General features: G+C 40.1%; 1 protein-coding gene across 3 annotated transcripts in view; it reads left to right on the top strand.

Annotated features, from left to right (window-relative positions):
* The window catches only part of CTNNA2 (catenin alpha 2), an 828797-nt gene that overhangs the window by 639690 nt on the left and 170054 nt on the right, over positions 1-19053 (top strand). For all 3 annotated transcript variants that reach the window (XM_050943344.1, XM_050943345.1, XM_050943346.1), the window contains one exon: positions 15063-15143. In XM_050943344.1, coding sequence (XP_050799301.1) covers positions 15063-15143 — 81 coding nt within the window. The remainder of the gene's footprint in view (positions 1-15062; positions 15144-19053) is intronic.

Here is a 19053-nt window from a genome sequence, read left to right as displayed (position 1 = left end):
GTTCAGTACTGTTTCACAAACCAGGGTTAACAGGGCTGTTCCTCTTAATACCGCCTACTCCCAGGTACTTGCTCCCTGAAATAAGAATAAGTTATGGCTCCACCATCTACCAGTTAACTTGGCAAGGAAATCCTGACTCTTCCAGGATGGCATAGCTACAGCAGTTGTGCGGCTGCTTGTTTTGGCTCTTTGCCCTTACTTTGCGAGCTCATTGGTACAGGAACTGTACCTTCATTTCTGTCTGAAAATTACCTAGCACATAGTGGACATTACCTTACATGCATAGGCGCTGACTGTGTGGGTGCCCCAGGGCTGGAGCACCCATGGAAAAAAATTAGTGGCTGCTTAGAATCCACGGGCAGCCATGCTCCCCTCCTTCCCCCCAGCGTCTCCTACCCTCCAGCAGCCCCACTGTTCAACTCCTCCCCCTCCCTCCCAGTGCTGAACAGCTGTTCCGCAGCGTGCAGGAGGCACTGGGGGGATGGGATGAGCAAGAACAGGGTGTGTTCAGGGAAGTGAGCGGAAAGAGGCAGGATGTGGTGGGGCCTTGGGGGAAGGGTTGGAGTGGGGGCAGGAAAAGGTAGGGTAAGAGTGGAGGCTTGGGGGAACGGGTGGAATGAGGGGAGCCCTGGGACTGAGCAGGGGTTGAACGCCCTGGAGAAAATTAGAAGCCGGCACCTTTGCCTAAACAAATAATTATGATAAACAGTGAGCATTTTCTGGGAGTCTGGAGAGAGAGAATCCTGCCTGGGAATTCCAGGCATTTGAAAGTGAAGTTTCCCTTTCTATACATGCTCCTCCCAGGCTACATTTGAGCTATGAGCTAGGGATGTGATTGCCCTGCTCACGTACACATGCTCACGCTAGCTGTCATTGAGCTAGTGCAAGTATAAACAGCAACATAACCTGGGTTGTGGCAGTGGAGACACAACTTAGCCAAGCTGAGCGTGCACTCAGTGATTTCTACAGGTATTGTAGGTGGGTTTGTACTCTGGACAGCTAAGCTGCACTTTAGCTCCCTCTCCCTCTGCTTCCACCGCTACACTGCTATTTATTCTCCCGCTAGCTTGATGAGAGCTAGTGCGAGTGTGCGTCCGCAAGCAGGACAATCACCCCTACCTCGTAGTGTAGATGTAGCCCAAGAGAGAGAAAAAATATTGATCATAACGGTTCTAGGGAGGCAATGTAACATTGTGGCACTACTTTAATAAGAAGGTTTTTTCCTGTCCATTTGGTCCTTTAGAATAATTGCTTTTCACAGTGCAGGCCTTTTTATTCACAATAACTTTTACTCAGTAATTTACTTAATAGTTTTTCAGTGAAAAGCACCATGCAGTGTGATACGGTATCGAGCTTCTCCTGCAGAGCTCTATTTTATTGTCTAAAATTACTTTAGAGTGACATTTGATCATCTCATGTAGAACGGACTTGCCTTTAAAGCCAATTCACGTGTTAAAGAAATCAGGCCGGCATTGGCCTGGCAGATTGAACTTGGCGTTGGGTCAAGTAGCTCATTGGTTTTAATCCCAGCTCAGTCACTAGCCTGCAGGACGGTGCTGAACAGGTAGTTGAACCATTGTAATTGTTGCTGTTTTATGGAAACACCTTTTCAACCATTACGCTAGTCCTTTGCTAGTGGAAATGATGATATATTGTATATGTGGAATAAAATAATAAGCCAAGGAAACTGGAATGCTATATTATGCTACTTCTAGAATTGTTACTGACGCCCAGGTGAATAATTCACACCCTTATACATCAAAATTGAACTGTGTTGAATACATTTTTCAAAGGGCCTAAGGGGCAGATATTTAAAGATATTTTGAAGCTTAAAGATGCAGCTAGGCATTGGGTGGAATTTTCAAAAGCGCCTAAGAGCCTAACTCCCATTGATTTTGAAAATCCAATTTGTATCTTATCTGCATCTTTAGGCATCCTATCTGCATCAGCTTCCTACATCTTTAAGCACCTACCTATCTTTAATATCTGGCCGTAAATAATTGTAGGAACCTAAATCTATTTTTTAAAATCAGATTTGAGCTCCTAAATCCTTAGGCCCTTTTGAAATGTTTACATATGTTGTCTTACTGAATGAATTTGCTGAAGTGACTTGGCAGCACAGGCTGGGATTTTTAGTGTAGCCCAAAGGAACCAGATAGCTAGGGTTAGATCCACAATAGGATTTAGGTGCCTAACTGCTGATTTAGGTGCATAAATCCAAAAGATCCTGAAAACCCCTGCTCAGCTGTCACCTGCCCCCGGAGGCACCTAAAGTTCTTCAGTGCCTAAATTCCAGTGAGCATGCACATAACTGCCTCAGTCTAGGCTCCTCAGTGCATCTCGCAATCACCAGCAGGATTCATAGACTAGGCATTCTCCTACCTATCTTGCCTGCAGGGCCCAATCTGGTAAGCGTGCTCTGAGCATGCGTAACCCTACACAAAACGACCATGGATGGAGGTGGGAAGGAAGAGGAGGAGGCTGTTTCCAGGAGAGGGTTCATGTCTGAGAATCCCAAGCCTAGATAGGCACCTCCCTCCAGTCCAGATTTAGGCGCCTAAGACCAAGAGAAGGGTGGGGATTAGGCCCTGCCACTCTCCTGGATATTTATTTTTTGCTATTTTCATTGGCTGCCTGCTTATCATGCTGGTTTTCAAAGATCTCATTTTAAGGCACCTCTCTCTCCCAGTGCATTGTATAGAGAGCCTGGGCACCTAATGCAGGGCTGTGGATTCCACTGGATAGCATAGCATCTAGAAATTAAGTGTTGCAATGCTGAATTGCCTTTGTGGATCTAACCCCCAATTTCCATTGAATTTCAGTGGGATTTGGACACACAAACTCCCTTAAGCTCTTTTGAAAACCCCACCCATTACAATAGTAGAACTGAGCTGGCCACGATTAACAGGTTTTTCAAAGCTATGTCAGGTTGTACAGCAGAACTTTAGTCTTCACTGTGGTGTTATTTCATTTAATATTCTTTAAAATATTTACACTGTAGTTCCTATAACAGGCCTTTATTGCAGTGATGAATTCTGATGTTCAAAAGAGGATTGTCTTGCTTTTAACCCCTTTGAGAGTCTTCTCTGACTCAGTGTTTGCCATAGGAGGAAGATGTACCATGTAAAGCTGTCATAAACAGAGTGTTAAGGGTTAATGTCTCTTTTATACCTGTAAAGGGTTACAAGCAGGAAACTGGACACCTGACCAGAAGATCAATCAGAAGACAAGATACTTTTAAATTCGGGTGGAGGGAAGTTTGGGTGTGAGTTCTTTGTTCTTCTCTCGGAAGGTCTGAGAGAGACCAGACATTACTACAGGCTCTCTAAATCTCTTTTCAAGTAGTGAGTAAAAAACAGGTGGTTTAGGCTTTTTAATTGTTTTACACTTTTGCAATTGTGTATCTGGCTGGTTAACTTTTATATGTGTAGTTGCTGGAAATATTTTGATTTGTATTGGTACTGGTGGGAAAGTCTCTTTCTGGTGTCTGTAAGCTATAAGACCCTGTAATATTTACATCTGTAAGCTATAAGACCCTGTAATATTTACATCTTGAAGTTACAGAGATAATTCTTTACTTTTTCCTTTCTTTTATTAAAAGATTTCTTTTTAGAGAACTTGATTGATTGTTTCTTCTCTATTTCCCTTGTTTTATCCCAAGGGATTGGGATAACTCACCAGGACGGGTGGGGAGACCGGAGGGGGAGAGATAAAAATCTCTCTCTGTTTTCCTTGAATCTGTTTGCCTCTTTGTGGAAGGGAGGGGAGATGCTTCTCTGTATGGTGATTTAAGAGGTTAGATCAGTATCTCAGGATAGCCCAGGGAGGGAAGTTCTGAGAGGGGGAAGATAGAGGAATGGTTTATTTCTCCTTGTTTTAAGAACCCAAGGGGTCTGGGTTCTTGGGGTCCCCAGGGAAGGTTGGGGAGGTCAGAGTGCCCCAAAACACTATATTTTTGGGTGGTGGCAGCCTATCAGATCTAAGCTGGTAACTAAGCTTAGGGAAATTCATGCTAGTATCTCATTTTCTGGACTCTAAGGTTCAGATTTAAGAAAGAATGCTATGACAAAAGCACTGAAAATAATCAACATGCATAATAATTCTTTTTTTCCCCTGTGAAGTTGTAAAGGATAGGCAGAAAGTAAAGTGGTTTTATTACTATCTTAAATGTTTTGCCTGTTGCATATAGGTTTTATTTACCTGTTTTCAGTTAGATATAATATCGGGTCAAATATTAACCATCTCATCATTATTAGTTCCTTTTTGTCACTCATAGCAAAATTAACTCACATTGCATACATGTAACAATAATATGTAAGTAGGTATCAGTCTACAGGAATATATATGTGAAAGTGCAGAGCTATTCACTAAAGCACCCTGATTGTCAGGCCAAGTAGGTCCTATTAATTCCTATATTTCTCATGAACATAAAAGATCACAGTTAAAGGGAGTGTAGAATGCTACTACCAGTAAGAGTGGAGAATTATGACTTGGTAGCAATTTCAACATGTGGAAATAACTACATATGGTGAAAGCAAGTGGCAAATCAGACCCTTAATATTTTGTGTTCTTTGGACCAATTAACAAAATCCATCTGATCTGCCCTGCAGGGTGAGTCTGTAGAAAAGCTCTGCAAGGAAATGTAAACATGGTTTTGAGAGCAGTACAAATCCTCTCAGTGGAAAATGCAGTGGTAAAACTTATGTGTGCAAGTACAGTTCTGCCAGACTTTTTTAAATTTAATTAAGAATCAAGGTAAACCCCAGAAGGGGGTGATGAGTTTGGGCATAGATCCAGTATGTGTGTATGTACTGTGCTAAAAGTGGGGTGGAAACATCCAGCCTTTGGCCAAATTAATTTTATTTATATACTGTCCCATCAGGTCACATAGGCTACTGAAAAATAATTCACAACATATAAATAAGACTATTTTAATGATGATAACCACCTTCAGACAATTACAAAGAGGAGTGGAAAATACTGTGTATAAAAAGCAAATGAGAGCATATTAATCACAATAATGGAAAAAAAAAGCCTTGGACAGTAAAACTGGTTTGTGTTTGTTTAAAAGTGGGAAGGAAAGAAGGTAGAGATTTGCCAAATGGAAGGGAGGGCCGCACTGCAGTGCTCACTGCAGCAGAGGTACAATTGCCTGACAGTCTAAAAATATGATGGTAGAATCCCTAAAGCACGAATGGCATCAGAGCACAAATATCAATTGGAGGAAGCTCAAGAAAGTGCTTATTAACTGGGCCATTCAGAGGCCGAAAGCTGCATTTCTTGCGCATTCAAAACTCCTGTGGAATTCTGTAGAAGTTTTGGGCATACATGAATTACAGCATTGTGTCCTAATACCATACATTTTATGGCTTGATCCTACTTGCATCAGATGACTTAGCTGGGGATTGGTCCTGCTTTGAGCAGGGGGTTGGACTAGATGACCTCCTGAGGTCCCTTCCAACCCTGATATTCTATGATTCTGTGAAAACTGATAAACTCTCACTGAATGCAGTGGGAGCTGAAAGAGGTCTGTTACGTGTAGCATGCCTGAGTTCACACTGCAGTAAAAGCCTTATTTTTTCCTTTTTCGTAATTAGCTTTGCAACCTTAACGCTTCATAAGCATGGAGGGAGGTAGAAGAGGTTCCGTTTAATTGTTGTTGGTTTTTTGATAAACAGTAACAAAAAAGAAGTAAAAAATTGTAATCTAAAAAGAAATATAAGGGTTTAATGAGTGCACAGATTAAAAGCAGTGGTTAATTCACATTAGTTTATAATGATATTTGCTAAAGTGTTTTTCTTGAGTAACATTTTAATAAAGATTGTTGATGAAAATGTTATATCGTTACTTTCTGCAGTTATTTGCCGCAAATGTCTCAAATGAGCCTTCTGCTGTTTTTTGCTGGCTTTGCATTAATGCCCTGTAATTGTGTTTCACTTTCTCTAATTAAACTGACAAGTAATGTGAATTGATATCACTTAGCACATTGATCTGAGGAGGAGACAGGAATAGATTGCAGCATTTCTACATAGTACACAGTGTCTAAGGTTTATTATTATATCTCAATGATGTCTGGCATGGAAAGGGAGAAGAATTAAATACTGAAAGTCAATCCTTTCCTTTTTGTCTTCTTTTGACTCTCTCTCCTTCTTAGGCTTAATTAGATCCAGTTCATTTTTTGTTTCAAACTTCAGCCGCTTCCATTTCTCTGAGTAGCGATGTCTTAGAAATATTCAGGCACAAAGATGAAGGCAATATTCAATAGTGATCCATTATTTACACTAATGAGGATCAAGTCATTTTCTTTCCCAGGCTTGCTTCCATCTCTGTTAATTTAAAATGATAGGTAAAGTTGCAGTATGTGTCCAATTAATTCTCATGCATATTGTTTGCTTGCAGGTGGGTTTTCCATTGGAGGTGTGCCAGACTGGGAAGGGCTTGCTGCCAAACACACATGTCATTGTTCTCAGAAAGTTTGACGCATGCACTAACCTGGTATTATGTAGGCAGTACAGTGAAATGACAAGAGAAAGCTAGTGGTGGAAAGTAACAGTGATTTCACTGATGGAAAAAGCACATCAGCCCAAATTGTTTGAAGATATGGTTTCAGTGTAAACTGCAATTAAAAGAGGCCAGAAGGATGGGTTGGCAAACAAAGATAGTGAGCAAGGAGAGGGGGAGGGAGATGACAGAGTAGGGGAGAAAGTAGGAAAGCACATTTGAAAAGCATTTAATTCCCTGCTGTAAACGAGTTTGGATCTTCCAGTATTAAGTGCCTGTGTCCCTTATATTACATTTTATTTTAGGAGGACACTTCCTTCATTGACACTCACCTATCAAGAAAGGAGACAAATTGTGTAGGGTCGCCCGAGGAACATAAGGTGAGGAATTGAGGAAAGGGAAATGTAGACATGATATCAGGATATATGCCCTTATGGCAAGATCTGGAAAGGATTCCCTCAAGTAGAAACCCCCTTGCTCCAGCCATTTAAAAGCAGATTGGGCAAAGCACTAGCAATTGCACTAACAGAATAATCCTGCAATTAATTCTTGAAGATAGGCTAGATATTTTCTGTCTCTGGTTTTTAAGATTGTACCCATACCGTAAAAGATGAACCAAAAATAAATAGACCTGGTAAAATATATTTAAAAAGTTACAGTTGGCACTTCAACATGTTCATTAAGACAAAATTGCATACAAATTAGCAACTAGTCTCAGGGTTGGATATGCCTACCGTTTTGCTAATCGTTTGGCTGCGTTTCCAAAAATCTCTTCTTTTGTAAGTGACATGTTCTTGTTCACAATGCCTCTCTAACAGAACAAGAAGAAGAAGACCATCCCCACAGGAGACAATATGGTCAAATATTGTAGCTGAATTTCACTTTTTTATAATGTAGTTGCCAACAGTCAAACTATCTTAGTGTTTATCCTGTTTGATGTAAAAAGCTAAAGAAGGTGAGGCCTGATCAGTACTTCAGAGGGAAATTTCCAAGGTATGTCTACATGCTGCAGGAAAAGTTATAGGTAATTCATTCGGTGATATTTATCATGTGAGCCAGCATTTCATGTCTAATTAGCATGGTGTTGGGGAGAGGAATTTTGCTGGAGACTCTGCCATTTGAATGAGACATAAAACTGAGATTCTGGCCAGCTGTGGTCACTTAGGTTATGTCTACACTATGAAGTGGGGATCAGTTTTCCTTTCTTTTGTGCACAGTTTAGCCTTGCTGAGAACATATCCACCTGTTTCAGGCAGGTTTGCAGTTGGCATGGCTAAGCCATGCATCCACTCCTGCTCCCACAGCTACACCACTGTTTATATTCATACTACCTGTAGCTCATAGTATAAAAAAAAAAGCATTTTTTAACAGTAGGAGTGTTAATCCAACTATTCTTGCCAAAATGTAATTTAGGGAAATCCATTGCACCTCCTTATGTTTCCCTTGGATTTTTAATGCAGTTAGTATTGTTCGCTATTTGTCTAATAGTTTCATGGAGTTGCTATATTCTGTGAGAATAGTTGGTATGTTTCACCCTACTGTTTTCTTACCTATTCACTGGACCGTTGTAAAATTTCAGTGGTTAGCTTTTTAAAACACTTAGAGATTCTTGAGCAGAAAGCAGTAGAGAAGATTAAATTATTAAGTGTTGTTGTTCTTGTTGTTGATAATAATAATAATATTCACATTACTGTTGATAGAATGAGAATGTAATTTTGTTAAGAGATTTATGATTTCATTCTAGCTTTTTTTCCTTACATAGCCCCATCATGTGAATGAGGACATGTGCTTACTGCCACTTCCCTTTTCCTTGAATCATCTGAGATTATGAAACAGAGCAGTGGAGATACAAAAGCAGATTATAATTCACAGTTGGGAAGCAGTTGGTTCTTAAATTAGGAGTTTGTGATGTACTTTATGTAAATGGATGGTAATGAAGAAATGAGAATAATTTAGCTTCCTAGAGTAAGTGATTCTGGCCTTCTAAATGAAAGCATCTGCAACTTGCATTTAAAAGATGAGGCGGGCAGATCCTCATCAACTGTAAATTGTCATAGCTCCATTGCCGTCAGTGGAGGTATGGCAGTTTACACCAGCTCAGCTTCTGCCTCCAGAAGTATATAAGCACTAAACTGTAACAGAACAATTTTTGTACGTTAGTGTCATCTGATCCGAACTGTATGTTTTATCCCATGGAAATGCTGCTGTTTTTTTTTTTTCTAGTTTAGCACTGTCAATAGCCAATCCAAGTTGAGAGGCATTCTTTAAACTACTCTAAGGATCTTATCAGTACAAACCTTTAAATTGGTATGCCGATGTATGTAGTTATACTAAGGTTGCCCTGAGAAAAATATATCTAAAAATGTGAATAATTTGTCTAGCATACACGGTTCCAGTTTCAACAAATATATGATTATATCCCTAGAGTCTAATCCTTTCGAGGTGCTGAGTACCTTCTTCCAGACAAGACCAATGATTTCACAGAGCTGGTCCTTTCTAGGACCAGCTGAATGTTTACTTCTTTGTAATTTTAAATTCAGTGTGATGATAGCAACCCCAAAGTGATGCCTATATTTCTTTATCTGAGAACATAGCGTTAATGTGAGTGATCACTTGGCCCCAGATTTCAAACTCCCAGGAGGTGCTAAGGCGACAGGTGATGCTGGCATTTCACAAAATCCCTGCTCAGCTACTGACTAACTCTAGAGGCATCTGCATTCCCTGAGTGCTGCTGGGTATTCACACAGCTGCCTCAGGCAGGAGCCCAGACCCCTGTCTCTTGCCTAGGCCCCAGTGGGATTCTCAAAATAGGTGTTACCTGGCCTATCTTGCCTACAGGGTCCAGTGACGGTAGCATGCTCAGGGCTGTGAATTCCACTGGTTGGCTAGGTGCCTAAAAGTTAGGCATTGCCACGCGTAAGTTGCCTCTATGAATCCAGTCCCTAATGGCAGCTTTTCAAAAGCAGCTAAGCATGTTAGGCACTGAACTGCCATTGAAATCAATGAGAATTAGGCTTTACATAATCCTACTAGGTGCCAGTCCTGTATACTGTTGAAAACCTGCCCCTTAGGGCCAGATCTATAAAAGTACTTACACATTGCAGTGCCTCGCCCATAGTTGCTCTGCCAGCACATGGAAGTCAAAGCCCTGAGTTAGGTGCCCAGACTCCCCATGCATTGTATGGGGAGAGTCAGGTGCCTACGAAAGCAACTCTCATCCTGTCCACGATAGCCAGGAGTGAAATGCTGAGGAGAGAGGCTGGGAGAGAAGAGGGGTTTAAGGGTGCCCATGGCTTTGGTTTGTGCTAGGGCTCCAAGCAGTGCATTAGTTGTGTAATGGCGTCAGTGATTGGTGACTTATGAATGCGAACTGGCAGAAGGCTAGGCACCTAAAAGGCTAGGTAGCAGCTGAGTGGCAATTCTGAGAATGTCACTGGCTTCTAAATAATGGACTCGGGTGTCTAAAGAGGCAGTGAGGTGCACTGTAATAGGGCACAGCAGGCCCCATTGCTCCTGCCTCTGTTAGGTTCACAAAGTCACTCTGATACCCTGGGATTACTAACCACTGGTGCAGTTTATTCACAGACTTGTTCCCATCACCATTTCTCCATATACCATTGGCCCATCACTGTCTGCAGGCAGCAAGGAAGAGCTACCTCCCTGCTTCTGCTTCCGCTCCCTGGCTTTACCTTTCCTTCTGCTCCCACCCTGGCTTCCTTCCTCTGAGGCTTTTGTACTGCCCCAGGCTAATTAGGCAGTAGTTGTCTCTGTTTCCCTAATTAGGCCCAGGTTACCCTCAGCCAGGGCTAATTTATTCCCCTAAATGGGAGCTGGCATTACCGAGGGCTGAATCAGCAACCCTTTGCCCACCACCCTGTCACAGCACAAATACCTTATGTGGAAAAGGAAGGCATTGGAGCTGTGTACTCATACATAGTGTCCTTAGGAACTCTTGAGAACTCAGAGAGGCATGGCACCCTGAAATAAACAGGTAATATTAGTCATAAAATTATCCAACCATTTTAAAATCCAGCTGCAATATTTGTCTTTCTGATTTTTACTGGCTGATGATATGCCATGCAAAGAAGAATATCCTTCTGTTTGGATTGGATCACTGCAATACATTCTGCACTTGATGACCATTCAGAGGATTTAACTGGTGCAGAAGGCAGCAGCCAAATTACTCAACAGTGTTAGATGCAATTATAGGTGCATTTTTCGCCCTCTAAGTGTCAGCAGAAAGTGACCTTGTTATGTAAATGAAGAGCAAAGTTCTGTTTATAGTTTGGAAAACACTCTGGGACCCTTTGGGTTGAAAGTTGCTATGCAGTAGAAATATATAATTAATTATTGTATAATTAATTGCACTGATTTATTAAACCATACACAATTTCAGACATATTATCTGCTAACAATCCTATGGCTGAAAGGGACCTTGAGAGGTCCTCTAGTCCATCCCCCTGCACTGAGGGAGGACCAAGTATACCTAGGCCATCCCTGACAGGTGTTTTTCTAACCTATCCTCAAAAACCTTATAAACTACTTAGCCAGTTATTCCCCATATTTTAGTGATTACTGAATATGCAAATAACATTTATATAATAATGTTTAATATTAAAGTAACATGCAAATGATTGAAAAATGATTAATTTATCTAATATTTATGATGTTACTAACTAAAAAAATTTGGTGTTTTATTTTAGCATTTTCTCCCACATTTGAAACCTCCCACTTATGATTTTTTTTTTAAATGGCTAAATGTATTATATGGAAAAGATCATGGATCTTGAATGATTTTGGGGCTAACATACAAAGCAAATGTTGATAGTTGGAAAAAATATATACTACAGTCACTCATAGCTGGATGTACAGTTTACATTCATAAACCATTTCCCATTGCAGAGCCATAATGTGCCAATAATTTCGGCATTACAGAGCAGCATCAGAAGAATAAATTTTGTCCATTAATTAACCACTTTGTGATAACAGGTAAATGTGGTATTTTTAATGGCAATTGCTGTTGTCCAGCAACTAGTATAATTAAGCCCTAATCCTTATTGGGGTCTCTGAAGCCTACTGAATTCAATGGCAACGCTACCTTACACCACAATTTCCCCCCGATGAGACGATGACAGAAAGAACAAACCTCACTGGATAAATGTTAGTCACATCATTTAACACACACCGCTGGAAGATGCTCAGATATGATGGTGATGAGGGGTAAATAGGAGCCTTTAGGGAATGAAATATTGGATTGTTTCCACATTACTAATATATGACTAGTTGTTTAAACATCCCAGGCCAAATTACATTCATCTGTGTGACATAGTAAACCAGGAAACACATCTACACATTATTGCTTATAGTGGACTTACAGAAATCAGACATTGAATTCATATGAATAATTAAGCATTGTGTTCTGAACGTATTAACATGTTCTCCATCTCATGGTTTCCTTCTCTTACATTAACTTCATTTTACTGTGCATGGCAAAACCAAATATGTGTCTGGGATGGGGTAGCTGGCCCCTTAAAGGAAATACTGCTGACTGGTTCATATTCCCCATCACGTGGCATGACCCTTTAATGGTTTGGACTGGTCTGATACTCAATGCCTGAGGAGATATGGGGAGAGGAGAGGGGTCCCAGGAAGAAGTAGCATTTACAAGGACTCCTGTTCTGTATCTTTAAGAGACTTTGACCTGGAGCCTTGCTGAGAGGGTGGGGCAAAGCACTTCTCTTCCTAAAGAAGATTGTGTATGCTTAGACTGAATGTCACCTAGACTTATCCTGAGCGTGAGTAAGACTTCAGGACAGTCTCCCAAGAAATTACATTTGCGACATTCAGAACTGGATTGCAAAGGCTAGATCCTCAGCTACAATGGGGTTCTGTTTGCACAGGACCCAGTTATGAGGGGAAGGGGAACGGAGGAAAATATGGATGTATCCCATCTCTGTTCTCCCCCAGGACTTTTGATGTTGGTTCAGTCTATGGCATAATTTAGACAGGGCTCAGGTTTGCTGCTATAAATTACTGTGCCTTGCAATGGCGCTTAGAATGGCTGGAGATAGCCATAGCAAAGCACACTCTGTCCTTGTTCCCTATCAGCTCTGGCTTGGCCCCTGCACTGAGAGGGTTGAACTTTGGGAGAATTCCCAGCTGCCTGGTCGGGGCAGCTTTATGATCCTTTAATGGGTGCTAAATGGAAGTGCTTAATTCTGCATCACTGAAATTAAGAGAGGACCCAAGAAAAATTTTCCCTGCACCAAATTAGTACAGAAACGCTAGTCGATTGCTGTGGAGTGATGTGACTATTTAAAAAAAATCATCCTGAAATGACTTTAAATTCTGTTGATTAGGATATTAATTATTATCATTTTGCTAATATGCAGAGTAACTTGCATTGTTTACTGGCAGCTCTTTTTACATAATCGAGAGGTATTATCCCTATGATAGCAATACATGGATTAAAACATTTCACACAGTTTTACCTCTTGCCACAGCTCTGGGATCAGAACTTCACCCGGTAGCCAGCTTGAAGAGAGAAGAGAAAGAAAGACCTTAAATAACATTACATCCATATAAAGAGACAGAGTCCTGTGACACCTTATAGACTAACAGATGTATTGGAGCATAAGTTTTCGTGGGTGAATACCCACTTTGTCAGACGCCTGCTTATGCTCCAATATGTCTGTTAGTCTATAAGGTGCCACAAGACTCTTTTTGTCAATTTTTTACAGATCCAGATTAACACGGCTACCCCTGTGATACAGTACATACATAGAGTCTCTCAACAGAGAAATGAAAGCAGCATTCAATACTAATGTCACTAAGCCTCTTTACTGCAAACAGTTAAAATATATATAACAGAGTTACTGGATTTTTGTTATGAGAGTACAACTTTGTATTCTAAGTTTAAACTAGCACCTTGATTGTACTGATATATTATATAGACACTTGACAATCCCCTTTTCCATTGCCGCAATTCAAATATGTTTTGATTACATATCGTATCAGTCCAAATCTTTCCTTTGTTTTTAATGTTAAATTTCACCTTGAGAAACTGTGGGCTAACCACTTACAAACATGGTGCCCACTAACTTGACTGACACACTAGTGACTTGGGGTATGGAAGATGACACACTTGTAATACCAACTCACCAGTAGGCTGTACAAATATATTCTGTTTTAAAATATTGAAGGGGTTTATAGTCCCTATTCTCTTGTGTGGGTGTGTACAATTCACTTCAGTCAATTTATCATTGATTTTTTCTTTTCTGAACCGAAGGAGTAAAATTTTATTTTGTTTGAAACCCTATTGTCATTTGCTACTGTAATGTTTGAATTTCTAGACTGAGAAAAGAGGAGATGCAGAGGATTTGCAGATTCCTGACTGATTATAAATGCATTGGCCTTTTATCAGAATTAACATTACGGTAATACAAGTCAAACTCAGCTAAATGGTTAAAGCAGAGGATGAGATGATGACCATTTAGAGTTGATAGCTTAGTCACATGTCTTAGAGAAATCATCACTGAAAGGGTAGGTTTAAAAAACCTTTTGAAAGTGAATTTTCAGTAGATCCCAGAAACGTATGCCGTTAGGCTTTGTTGGAAGTACAAAATCCTGGTTAATAGTATGCAGGGAATCACTGTAAATATGATATTTGAAAACAGATGTGGGAAAAGAAAATGGGAGAAAGGATTGAAGAGTTCTTTGTTTTTCTTGATTAAAAAAAAAAACCACCCCTATCAAATGGATTTCAATGTGATAAGAAATTTAGCAACTCTTCAGAGAAGCAGCCTTCTCTTAAAAAGAGATATAGTACAGTTGACAGTCACTTAAAACTTTTTTGTACTTTGGAACCTTAAAACGGTGGGGGGGTTTTTTGGAGGGGAGGGGCGTTTTTTACCCTAAGCTGCAGAAAACTTCCCCTTTCTCCCTCTCCTCCTTTGAATTTTCGTTGAGGATCTTTGCTCTGCACGAGAGAGCGTTTTAAGTGGAAGTCTCCTTTATACTACATCTAATGTCTGCCAGTACAATTCTTGTTACAGTCATTTGGAACATTTTCCTTCTGTCCTCAAGCTGTTTTGCTGCTTATTATCATGTTTAACATACCCACTGCTGGGCAGGACAGAGATTAGAAACTCTTAATATTTGTTATATAGTGAGAGGTCTTGCCATTTTTGGCAGCAAGCGCTATAGTATGCGAACATAATGTATCAGTGCAAAAGTTCTGAACTGTCTAGTGAGTCACATTAATCTCCTTTTTTTATCCTTTTATGAGTTGTTCAAAAATCTGCTATACTCAGCAGTGTCCCCTTAATAGTGTAGTTGATAACGTATATTGAAAAGAAACCTTGATTTGTGCTGTGATGGATGCAAACAATGCAGAGATAGATTTACTGTATATATACATAGATATTTAGGTGGGTTTTGGAAGTACTGAATGCTTCTTTTGATACATATTCAGAATTTGAATACCTGTATATTTAGACTGTATTTTTTTGCATCTTTGAACTGTTTTTTTCCCTAACCATAAAAACATATTTTTTTAATAGACTGGGAGGAAAGAAAAAGGGGACCCACTGAACATTGCCATTGACAAGATGACCAAAAAAACAAGAGATCTACGAAGACAGGTACTTTGTGCTCTTCATTATGCATGTTAATTTTCAAGAAAATTATTGTTCTGCATTTTCAGACAGCCTTTGACACTAGTAGAATTAGAAAAATGCATCATCTGTTCATGATTTATTATCGCATTATAATTAATGGTGGCTGCAGGTTTAATACCTGCTGAGTAATAACAGAGAAACTGAATTACCTGCTAAATGAATCACCTAGTGCTCTTTTTGTTGGGGAGGAGGGAAAAAACTTTAAGCTTTAGTTGCCTCTGAAACCACTAAAGCCAGTTTTACAGCCAGAAGCTGGGAATTAGTGATTTGAGATGGATCACTTGATGATGATCTGTTCTGTTCATTCCTTCTGGGGCACCTGGCACTGGCCATTGTCGGAAGATAGGATACTGGGCTAGATGGACCTTTGGTCTAACCCAGTAGGGCCATTCTTATGTTCTTATGCAGCCACTGACGTATGTGCTTATCTTTGCTCACATGAGTAGTCCTATTGAAATACACAGAATTATTAATGTGAATAACGTTAAGCACATGTGCCAGTGTTTGTAGGACTGGAGCCAAAGCTTCTAACATTTTAAAAGGAAACCCATCTAAAATGCTTGTTAAATGGAGAGGGCATATGGATAGGGAGAAGATGGAAAAACAGTAGTGAAAAGGTGCTTATTGCTTTTTCCATATTATTTTTTCCTTATTCTACTAGGAAATGTACTTTGTAACAGAATAATATGATGGAAAACACTGAAAATGGGGATGGGAAATTGCATGGGGGAGGAAGGAGTTGGATTTTTTCCCCTAAATTAAATTTCCTTGGTGTTTTACCAATTTCACATTAAGGATAGAAGGATCTTCCTCTTCTTTTGGGTGATGGAAACCCAGCTCTGAGTTGATCCATGGTTGAGACATTGTCAGAAAGGATTGGCTGGCCAATCAGACCATTGCTGTATACAAACAGGCCAGACTATGCAAATAAGCATGATGAAATAAGCACCCAAGTCTATATTTAGGTACCTGTATAAGTAGCCATGCTTGCAGAGGTGCTGGGCATCCACAGTTTTTATGTATGTTAGTGCTCATCATCTTGAAAATTAGGCCATTCTTTTAGCTACTGCCCTTTTGACACCCAGGTTTGAAAATATTGGCCTCAAGGCACATTGCAATACTTTAATAATAAAAAAATTGCAGCTTTACAGTGTGTTATAGTCCCCCCTCAATATGAATCATCAGCCATGCTGTAGGAAAGTGAATATTATCTCTGTTGCTAAAGTTAATGAGAGCAAAAAAATACTGCGTCTCTGCAGGTCCAGCCTCCTGATTTGTGAGACCTCAAGCTGCAAGACTGTGGTTTGCACCATATGTTGTTTCCCACTCTGTTCCCACTGCTAGAGTGATGTACAAGGTCAACACACAAGTTGCTATTCTGTGTGGGGCCCCCAACAGTCACTTGCATTGCTCATGTCTGAAATTAAGTTCCAATCTCAGATGAGACTATGTAAAAATGGCACCTCCTTACTCAACACAACTGGTCCTTGTGTGCATTCAGCATCATTTCTACTAACTTCAATCACAGAAGTAAGTTGGAGCTAATCATATGAGCAAAATTAAGTGTGTGTCAGTTTTTGCAGAATTAGAACCAAAACCTCTAACATTCTAACTGGGTTTTATTCCTGCTAGCACTGAAGAGTCTATTATGTATTATAGTTACTCTAGTGGCCCAAGGCCTTTCTCATTATAATCAAAGCACAAATGTAGTAGGTGCTATGGAAATGAACAGGAAGACAAAGTGACAGCACTGAAGACTGTATAATCAGTGTGGAAATTGTCCACAGCTAAGGGACATAAACTACGTTCTCTTTCTCCTTCTGCATCATCAAGAGAATGTGTGCTAAGATCCACTCAGTTGCAGCTATGCACCTCCACTTAAGCAATGATATTACACCAGTGTCACTGAGGACATAATCTGAAGACAGGGTGTTTGCACATGTGGAGTTGCCCAATGGAGTTGGCAGGATTTGTCCAATAGATTCTTTATTATGGGCAATGAGGTTCAAGAAGAAATTAACCAAGTTTGAGACTTCAGGGCTGGCAGTTTGCAATCTTTTTACTTGTGAATTAATCACATTATAAGCAGACATTTTTCAGGGACAGCAAACATGGAGTCTCATCATGCCATCCAGGGACTTGGTTCAACATTCATGTCATGCTCCCCATCAGTACCTGGCCCGGGCCAGGGAAGCTAATGATCCAAGCAGTGGACCAAATTTGGTGATGAATCCTGGTCCTCTGCCACCTGAGGCACATTGCACATTCTCTAAGCAGAATAATACCCTTTTTACAGAGTCATTTTTTAGAGTAGGAGCCTCTTTAAGTTCTTGTCAATCAGACTCCCCAGCTCATTGTTATTGCCCTAGAACTGAGTGATCTACAAAATGAATTTGTGGGCAAGGGAGGGATTGTCTTCCTTCTGGCAGAAAGGGCTCTCTTCCCAGGCTTCAGCAGTCAGATTGATTTATTTTTCCCAGGTCACTCTACTCCAGATCTCGTTGAGGTTTATATTTGGTTAGACAGAGGAATGCATGGGCATGCTGACATGGTTGTGGTTGGGGAATCTGGTGTTAAAAATCCATCTCACAATTTCTAGCAGTATCAGTTTTCCTCTTCTGGAGGAATAACACCTTTTATAATCGTCACTTTGAATCTTCTGGGTATCTGAAAAATATTATGTAGATCTAATTTTTATATCTGTATGTCAACTGTGACTCAGAATAAGTGCTTAGAAGCGAGCATCCCACACCAGCTTCCTGCTTCCTGCAGCCACTTACTTTGTTTTCAGTTGTTTGGGAAAAGCAGAGAGTTCTGCGTCTGATAACAAGTTGTGCCGATTGGCAGGATTTTTTGCTTTTTTATTCACACAAGTTTGTCTAAAGGAAACAAACCAAACCCCCAAAATTGGAAACATCCTTCATAGAATGCCACAGCCGACAAGAAAGATCACAGCAGTGAGAAGCCTGCTATTGCCAGTTATTTTGTTCGTATGTTCTCTCTATTGAGAAAAAATACTAACTCAATAGCTTAAATATTGCAACGAATCAGAAACAGCATGTACACACAATCTTTGAGACACTGTTACTCTGCAGTAACATTGGAACAAAGATAAGCAGGGAAGAATTTGGCTTACATGCAGGCTGAATGCACAGTGATGGCCAACGTGGCTATAGATCAGTTGGAGTAGAGTTAGCAGTGTACCAGCTGTTCAGCTGTCACCACCACTGGTGTTCCACCTGTTAATTCTGCTGCCTCCTGCCGTTGCTGCCACCATCTCTGTGCCCTAGACTCTCCTCCAGTTTAGCACTGATCTCATTCAGTCACTATTCACCAGTGTTTCTTTGAGTTACAGTCTTTGAAATGTTTTGATCACTATACGATGGCAACCACATCAGAGCTTTCTGTTGTGGAGAATTTAGAAGTTTGGGGGGTTTGTTCTGACTAGTCATGAAAACGGATTTCAGAATCTCAGTCTTTTGTGAAGCAGAGTTTACTCTCTGTAGAGCTTTAGTTCACAGGATGTTATACTAAAAGAATAGGAATCAAGATTGTAAAGTTAAAAATCCAAAAATCACTAAGATGACATTTTCATTTCAGTAAATAGATTTGGTGGTCCAAGTTTTTAGAATTGTAGAAAACCATGAAACACATTATATATGTATATATGTAAGTTTATATAATTCATAAATAAAACTCTCTGTATCATTGGCTCACTTATTAATTGGTTTCCTGTATCAACCTACTAAAAGGATCTTTGAGAAAACCTTGATTTAACTCCACTTGTAGCACTTTTTGCAGGTCTCAGAAACTGTCCAGGACTCTATGTAAATTTTTTCTCTAGTGTAGAATACAGTACATGGAATTAGGCAAC

Source organism: Gopherus flavomarginatus, chromosome 3, assembly GCF_025201925.1.
Source record: "Gopherus flavomarginatus isolate rGopFla2 chromosome 3, rGopFla2.mat.asm, whole genome shotgun sequence".
In the NCBI taxonomy this organism is placed as follows: domain Eukaryota; kingdom Metazoa; phylum Chordata; order Testudines; family Testudinidae; genus Gopherus; species Gopherus flavomarginatus.
Note: the sequence above shows the minus strand (reverse complement) of the source record. Positions and strands in the feature narration are given on the sequence as shown.